The 9,279-nt window shown below is 42.3% G+C and overlaps 1 protein-coding gene across 10 annotated transcripts in view; it reads left to right on the forward strand.

Moving 5' to 3' along the window:
• The window catches only part of RGL1 (ral guanine nucleotide dissociation stimulator like 1), a 152,123-nt gene extending 143,100 nt beyond the window's left edge, over positions 1 to 9,023 (forward strand). For all 10 annotated transcript variants that reach the window (XM_038412978.2, XM_043491062.1, XM_043491064.1 and 7 more), the window contains one exon: positions 7,424 to 9,023. In XM_038412978.2, the coding sequence (XP_038268906.1) occupies positions 7,424 to 7,611 (188 nt within the window). In that variant the 3' untranslated portion in view covers positions 7,612 to 9,023. The remainder of the gene's footprint in view (positions 1 to 7,423) is intronic.
• The last annotated feature ends 256 nt before the right edge of the window (positions 9,024 to 9,279 follow it).

The following is a 9,279-nucleotide window of genomic DNA, read 5'->3' on the forward strand; positions in this document are numbered from 1 at the left end:
TTCCCATTAGCTGGACTCCACCAGCTATGTGGTCCCTACCATCTTCAATGGCATGTGCAAGCCACCGCGGGGAAGTTTGTCCTGCCTTGAACAGCAGTGGTCTCTGCAGCAATTTGCAATGAAAATTCTCTTGCAGTACAGCACAGAGAGCAGCTTCTCCCTGGCTCCCCCTCACTCAGCCAGGCCTGGTTCCTTTTTATCCACCGAGCATTGCCCACAGAGGGTTAGCATGCAGGTATTTCCTCACCCTGCACCTTCACCTTCTGGCCATCTGACTTCACTATCCTTTGATTCCCTACCATGGTACAGAGTGGAGTGGAGTGGAGCGCAGCTTACCTGCCTTCCTATATAATACGGATCCATGAAGTAGTGAGCATGACAAATCAGATAGGCACGTGCAAAGCAAAGCCTCCATGCAGCAACATAAGAGTTGCCACACTCCAACAGACTATCTGGAGGTCTGTCTAGTCTACTGTCCTATCTCTCACAGTGGCCAGTATTAGATGCTTTCAGCCTGCCTAAATTCCCAGCATTTCAAAGGGGAACAATATACTTTACTTCCTGTTCTTAATTGCTGTGCATTATGGCTGCACTGTTAAACAGATGCGCTTCACCCGAAACAAGGCTATGCTTCAGTGATCACTGAAATGATTCCTCTACTGTATGCATTTTGTGAATCTATTGGTAAAGCAGATTAAGATCCTTTTCCATATAAGATCATTATTATATATTATTATTACTAGAGTTAAAAATCAGATGGCTAAAACATAGTTTAGAGTCAGTAAAAGGATGATGTAAAAATGTTTTTTATACCTTTGTGCTTAGACCCTGATTCAGCAAGGTACTTGGTATGTGCCTAAATTTGAAGCACGTAATTCCACTAGTGTCAGTTTAATGCCCCTACTAGCTCTCTGTGAATCCTGTCCTATTAATGTGCTGAATTAAAGGTAAGATGTTACTCCTGTAATCCCTGAAAAGCCCATTCAAGTGCAAAAGAACAAACTGGATTCTCTTCTGCCTAATGAATCCTCTACAAACTTGTCATCTAAGCTCTGGTTCTGAACCCTTATTCTTGGCAATGAATGTAAGAGGCAGAAAGAACCCAGCCAGATTTGTCAGATGCCAGGTGGAGTTCTAGGTCTGGTAGTTAGGTCCAAACAAGCTTTTTCTGTAAATTGAGCTGATTTGAACTGCAACAGAAGGATAATGACCCAAGATGTGAGTGCTGTGCTCTCACATTTCTAACCATAACCTCCCTGTCAGGAAATCACTATATTAGCAAAGCTCTGCCTCATTCTCTAGGATCATTGTCTTGCCATGCAGACCCAAGGATGTATACGAGACATGAAAAAGCAGCTCTCTCTGAGAGCCTTTTCATTATTATCTGTTGGAGGCATTCCAGCCCGCCCCTTCCTCCCTGCACAGGGCAAACCTAATGGAACACTTCATGACTATGCAAAAGAGGGAATGATTTATTTAGGACTGTGAAATTGCATTTAGTCTCAGCTGCTGCAGAGATCCCTTGGGCTGCCATGCAGGGAAGCTATTTATTGATAGTCTACCAGCCAGATTTAAAAAAGGGGCTTGTTAATGAGTTAGGGTAACCATCAGCTAGAAAAATTTCATTGCTATCACAGCCTAGATACATATCCGGTGATCATCAACAGGGTGGATGTAGATGGTGGAAGTGGTGCCATTTTTCTGTATCACATAATGTATGAACATTTTCAGGTATCCAATCTGAAAAAATTGTTAAATCGCAAAAAGGGCCACAACTCGAAGAAACATAGTCTGATTTTGACCAAAATTGGCAGAGAGCTGCATTATCCAGTGTATTTAGGAGCTATGTACTTAAAGTAGGACTGTTTTGGAAAATTTGGGAAATATTTAGCCCCATGTGATATACTTGATTCATTTTCACATACTTTTTTCCATCAGTTAAAGCAAAAGTCTGCAGTCATACGACCGTATGAGCTTGTTTGTGCCATGTAATTTATCAAAATACTTGTCATTCTTTGTAGCATGGATTGATTTGAGAGAAAAAAATTGGCTGCTATTTTACATTTTATGAATATGGGCCACTGTCCAGTGACTCCTCCACTGGCAACTGATATTAACACAGTGCACACCAGGATGAACTATTTTCAGGATATGTTCCATTCTCTGGACCAAAACTGGACCTATGTCGTGTATGGTGAAGAAATCTACTGCAAAGCACAGTTGATTAAATGGAGGAATCAAAACAGATTTGACAATGACTATCTTGAGATGGGAGGCATGCATCATGCAACAAATTTCATGGGTGATATTGCATTTATGGTGCTTCAGCCATGCTCTAAGAGGGAAAGCTTATAACCATGGCATTAGAATCCATAAACTTATGAATGAGGTAATGACTCGCTTGAAATGGGTGGCACTTGGTAATTCCTTGAACATTGATGTTCTCCCAGAAGATGAGAAGAGCCTCATCTTGGAGGAAGCTCAAACACACATTGAAGCTTTTGAAGATGTGGCGCAGGCACACAGAGAAAACAGAGTGGAAGCACAGAATGCTCTGGCACACTTGATGAACAGCGCCCAAGCATTGTACCAGCTCATGGACACTTATGTTACCCAAGGGAAAAACTGTTCAGATACATTTCCATCCTGGGAAAACTAGGTTACACATTGCTCGCAACCACAGATGGATTACATAGCAGCAAAGAGAGGCAAAAACAAGTTCATGGAGCTTGAGACATTTGCAGAGATGATCCCACTATGACAGTGTTGTCATATGAATTATGCGAGATGGGTTGTGTAAATGTAGCAGAAGCTGGATCTCTGGAGGAGGAGAAGCCAGATATATATTGTGCCCAAGTTGATAGGAAGCAGTGTACCAGACTGCGACTCTTCAGTGGGGTACTTACACCGTGACATGGCCATTGAGCAATTTCTGAACAAGGACTGTAGGAATCGTCAGCATCTTTGCACAAAAGATAAGGCTCTGACCAAGGATTACTTGACTGCATGTTTTAAGGCATTGAACCTAGAACAAGCCCACACAACAGTCACTTGTGAACACTGCAACATCTACTGTGGGCCCACCTGAAAGTGCAGAAAGTTTGTGCATGATCAGAGAGACTGGCACACAATAAATTAAGCTATTCGTAACCAGGTGTCTGCAAAGGGGTAAGGGAGACCTCTTTTAGCCCATAGAAAGGCATAATCTCAAATCATTTGTTAGTCTCAACAAAACAATCAAACAAAAGAAGCAGTCAGCACAAGTGATAAGTATTGATCATCAAATATTCAGCAAGCTGACAGTTTTTGCCCAGTCCAGAGATGTTGATATCCAGTGTTTAATGAAGCATAAGCTGGCACCTGTCCCACTTTCCCTCTTCAACTTGGGTGGATCTTTAAGAAAGACCCAAAAGAGCAACACGCTGTCTTGGCTAGAGAAAAATCTGTGAATGGTTGAACTACCAGCATCTGCTGAGCCAACATCAGCTATTCTTAAACTCAGGATGCTTCTGCTGCTGATGTGCAATGATATTGCCATGTACAAAACTTTTGGAGAGCTGTCTGATCAGCTGCTGCACACTATCGTCAGACTGCAATGTCAATACACTGCTATTGTTGGTGACAATTACGCAAATGAAGAATCAATCAAATCTGGTGAGAGAGCCCACAGGTGGAATGTTCAAATGCAAGACATTTGGAGCCCTCACTCTGTTTACAGCATTACCAAAGCAACGCTTGCAGATTATATCAAATTCAAAGACTAAATCTAACATTGCAAACTTTCTCAGTGACTGGATCATGGCGTGTGGACAGAGATTGACACCTGGTTATTACATATATCTTGCTGGTGGGTTTCACCACATCGCACGTGCAGTGAAAATAGATTTGAACCACTCTTGCAGAACCTGGGTGAACACCTAAACTAGGGGACTGTAGAGGGAGTCTCATGCTCCCTGTGGCCCAGTTACTATTTAATTAAAATGGAACAGCTTCAACAAGAGATGAAAAGCCGCCGTCACCTGAATAGCCCTTAGTTCAGGGACTGGGGCACTCACATGAGAGATGGCAGATCCCTATTCAAATCCCTTCTCATCAGGCGGGGGTAGGGGCGCGGGTTGAACTAGAGTCTACCCCATCCCACGTGAGTACTCTAACCACTGGGCTAATTGTTACAAGCAAAAGCTGTTCCTCCTGTTGGGAGACTCCTCTCGGAGGTGACAGGTCCCTGTCCAAATCTCTGTTCTTCATTATGCTCACCTGCATTCAGTGTGACTACTCATCCCTAACTATTGAGCTAATGTTATAAGGGAAATTGGCTCCTCCCCGACTGCCTTGTGTGGAGTTAGGTGGCCTCTGAGCATCCCTACCTGATCAAGTCCCACAGGATGCTAGGCTGGGCAATGCCTAGTGGCCCTGGGTTTGACAATCATCCTGAGGCTTAGGCATGAGAGGTGCCCGGTCCCTAAAGTGAGGCAGCAGGACACATGCTCCAAGGCAGAAACATTGGTGTCTGGGGAACGTCTAGAGCAAAAACTTGGGTGCCAAATGAGTTTAGGCACCTACAGGGTGGGGCAGCAGCCAAACACAGGTTTTGTGGATCGCAGTAGTGCCTAAAACTGGGACCGACTTAGGCACCTAAGTCTCTTTACCAATCTGGGTTTGTGTGCCAATGATGTGAACTGTGTGCCTATTCTTAGCTCCCCTGAATTCTGTGTTGTTGGCCTGTGGCACATACTGAGCATGCTCATTCTCAGTTTATTCCCCAGCTCAGCACCGCCTGCCTTCTGCATCTGCGCTATCTGTGCCCCCAACTAAAATGCTGCTGGAGTTCCCTGTGTAATTTGCCCTATTGTAAAAACTGATTAGGAGAAAGATGAGGCTTTGTTCACCAAGTGACCCCAAAATTGTACCCCGGCGCTATTCTGTATAGGCATCTGCCAGGCCTGTTCCTAAGCCAATCTGGCTCTGCCTTTGCCTTTTAGTGCATCTTAAAACTAAACCCATCATTTGCCAGGAGCAGGAAGGGAGCTGTAGCTACAGAGGCCCTTGCCTGTGACTCTAAATTAGCACCACAAATGGCACCCAAGGCCTTTTACAAGCATACACATTTCCAAGCCAATCTGTCTATCTAAGAGCACTTTGAACCTTTGCCTTTAAACAGACACGTTACTTCAGCCTTCATGTTTCTGTTGCACCTGTTGGCATTCAGATCTCACTCACAGCTGCACCATGTTGTAGAACCAACAGGAAAGTCTAATAATGCGTGAATTATTGGGTTTTGGAGCTGTGTGTTGGTCAGCTCTGAGATGCATGCCAAGTGAATACTACTCACCCTCACCCCCAGCTTTGTGCAAAAGAAAAGTGATTCCTTCCCATCCCAAGAACACGTGCGAAGTATCAGCTGTGGGGTGTCAGTAACCTAACTGCATGCTGTCATTGACAAGCTTGCTCCCAGTACCTACAGCATGAGCAGTTTTCAGCATGAGCCTTTGTGCAGCGTAGCTGGGAAAGTATCTGTGCAACAAAGAGATGCAAATACCACCACAAAGATCTGGTGTGCTGCAATGCACTCAGTTGTGACAGTGATGAGTGTAGCAGAAGAGCACTGAACGCATCAGACACAGATTCTGATGGGGAGTGGAAATGGTTCAGCTATCTGCAAATTACTGAGACTGTTTTGGAGAATAAATATAGCTCTGGGGAGTATTGCATGAGACATTCAGTAGATCATAGTTGTATGCAAGAGTTATATAAGAGTACACAGTAATACTTTGTTATACACAATGTATTCACATAAGATATTCTATAGTCCTCCTACTACGAATCATTACTGTTGTAGAAATAGTTTACATGTATTGTCACTGCATTCAGTGATAGTAAGATGATAATTACAGTTATACCATGTGTGCTTTAGGTTTATGTCTCTGGCCAAATAGATAATGTAAAAAATATGTTTTGTAATTAAGGGGTAGCGGGGCTTATTATCTGCACAGATTCATAAAAATAGCAGACAAAAAAAATCTTTGCTCACATCAGTCCATTCTATAAATGATGACAGATATTTTGAGGTATTACATGGCGCAAACGAGCTCTTGCTGTCGTGCGACTACAGCCTTTTACTGTAACTGAAGGCAAAAAAAAGTACAGGAAAATGCACACAAATCATCAGGGGCTAAATATGTCCCAAACTTTTCAAAGCTGTACTATTTTGAGTGCATTGGTGCATTATCAATTTATTTAGAAGGTTTCTGCCAATTTTGATCAAAATTAAAGTCTGCATTATGGCCCTTTTTGTGATTTTTTTTTTCATGACTTTTTTCCCGATTGGATGCTGATAACGTTTAAACATTACAGCATATAGGAAAACGGCTCCACTTCCAACATCTACATCCATGCTGGTGGGATGATCACCACATATGTGCCTAACGGGATAGCAATGACATGGTTACCTCTTAGTGCCCAAAACTGGGGCGGGCTGGTAGACTATGAGGGAAGTCCCTAATGTAGTCAGCCTGGAAAGCTTTCTTTCCTATTAGTATGTTATTTTTTACAGTGACACCGCCCTGATTCTCTTTTCCAGTAGATCTCCCTACAGTGAAATGCATTAGTGGTGGTGGTATGTGTTGAGAGTGGCAGCAGCTGGAGGTGATGCAGTTCTCGCTCTGAGAAATACAGTTTCAATAGTCAGACAGAACTGCAGTGGGAGAGCCAGGCCCAGAGCCTACAAACCACTTATGCACATGCTTCACTTTACTCATCTAATGTTTGCAGGATTGGGCCTTAAGAGTGTCTGGGGGGTTATTTTATCTTTTTGTGGGGGGTGAATGCAGGGGGGGAAGAGGGTCTATCAAAATCACTGGACATGTCTGCAGCTTGGGAAGGGGTTGTTACAGTTGCACATAAAAGGTAAAACCAAATTCTATTAATAAAAACACCACACCCAAAGCCTACCAAACTACAGACATATAAAATACACTAAAAGCGCATTAAGATTGCAAGGACAAGCACTTGACAGCTAGGAAATGTGATTTACAGTTGCCTATGCTGTAACCCTAATTCAGATCCCTTGCTCATCTGCATTATGCTAGTCTTTAATTACATGATCATGTCCTATTTCCCCCCCTACCCCCCCACTGGAATCTGAATTGTAGTTGCATGGGCAACTAGTAAATGCCAGTTTTACAACTGTCCAAAGGCTTGACTTTGTAACCTCAATAATGCTTTTTAATTTAGTTTTTTGTCATCATAACATATCCCTGTTCACAAGGGGAAAGTCTGAGAGGACAAAATGCACTGCTCCCAAATCAGAGTCGCATGTGGGCATTGCAGCCAGATTTGCCCACATGAGATTTCTTTTCATGCTGGTAACTGTATTATCAATAGTAGAGCACATCACCACTGACTTTGTTTCCTCTCTTTGCAGAGTTAATCATCCCCGACAGTGCTAATGTATTTTATGCCATGAACAGCCAGGTGAACTTTGACTTCATCCTACGGAAAAAAACCTCCCTCGATGGGCAAGTGAAGATGCGGAGCCGATCTAGCTTGACACTTCCCAGAACTGCCAAAAGGGGGTGCTGGACTAACAGACACAGCAAAATCACACTTTGAAGAGAATGAGCTAACACAAAGGAGATTCAGTTTAGAAAAAAAGAAAAGTCCTTTGATACCATCCAGTATTACAAAGTCATGGAAGATGAAGGTGTCATGGAAAGATTTGAGACTGGAATGCAAAGTGTGCGTTCACTATAGATATAGCTAGAGATGAACATTGAGAGAGAGAGAGAGAGAGAGACTTATGGGACAGTCACTATGGAAATATATTTTGCACATTGGCCTAGGAAGGTGAGGTCACATATACAGGGAAAAATGGAATTGCCAACCAACTGTGTCTTAAGAATTCCACATAAGCTAAATCTCCTCCTTGGAAAACAGATTCTCCTTTGTGCCAGTATTACCTAGAACAAGAACTTTAAATTTATTTTTATACATTGGAGAAGAAAACTGTTGCAATTAAATTCCACCTGAATCAAGCAGGAGGATCCGAGCAGCCATCAGCTGAATGAGAACACCAGTTTCGAAAGGGTGTGGATGAGCTGATGGCTACTAATTCCTCACCCTGTCTGACAAGTGTCGCCTCCAGGAGGCGTTCACATCTGTGAAGAAGAAAGAAGGGTTGAGACCCTCCCAAAATGCTAGTCTAGAGACACAAGGAAGAATGCAATTGTGTGCATGTAGGTTGGTTTCACAGAACTGACAAACAGTTTTTGCAGTTGTTCAAAGCCAGAAAATACATTTTGGGGTTTTCCCAAAGAACATTAAGAAAAAGGGCTACAGTTGCTTTTGGATGAATGTCATGTTTTGTTCATGAGCAAGGCAAGGAAACTCAACCAACATTTCTTCTCTGGACTTTGTTCACATCTTAATGCCACTACGGGGTGTTCTTCCTTATGCTTACCTAATCTGTATAACAGGAATCAAGGCCTTTTGCATGTTCGGTTGCAAGTTCTCCAAATTCACTGATGTATTTCTTTGTAATGTGCAATCCCTCTTCTGGTGCAGAACTCTACATTAATCCACATGGATTCAGTGAGAGCAACTATATTACCTTGTGTTTTAAAAGTGGCATAAGACAGACATGTTTATTATTCAGTGCCCAAAATTACCACAGATCTTATAAACGTGTAGCATTATTATACATAATCTTCAACCACTGCCCTCTCTTATAGGCTTCTATTAACTGAATAGTTTCCTGACATGGTACATCCTTCCAGATGGAATAAAGAATTTAACCTTCTGTAAAGGCTCCCATAGCTGCTATTCTCTGTGAAACTTTAAATGACGCATTTCTTAACTTGAAGATACAAGTCTCCCTTCAGAACACATGCATAATTAAAAGGTCACATAAAAGATTTTAATTGAAAGCCATAAATGACACATTGGATTGTAAGCAACACTCACAGAACAGATTGTCTTTTCAGAATACTAGGGTTGGTTAAAATAAACTCAGATCTTGAATTTTATAGAAGTCTGGAGCATGTTTTACCAGTTCTGTAGCACTGATTGTCAAAGCTGGGCCAGATTCCATTACCAAATAGCCATGATGTACCAATAAATGTCTTAAATGGTCTTTACTATGTAAAGAATTATTATTCCCATTTAAAAGGCAGCTCATTCTCTAGGTCTGGGTATCTTAAATTCAAGTTGTATTTTTGTTTTGGGGTTGAATAGGTCCAGTTTTGAACTGAGCCTTAGATGTGTCTAGTGTTGGGTCAGATT

The sequence above is a fragment of the Dermochelys coriacea genome, chromosome 8 (assembly GCF_009764565.3).
Source record: "Dermochelys coriacea isolate rDerCor1 chromosome 8, rDerCor1.pri.v4, whole genome shotgun sequence".
In the NCBI taxonomy this organism is placed as follows: Eukaryota; Metazoa; Chordata; order Testudines; family Dermochelyidae; genus Dermochelys; species Dermochelys coriacea.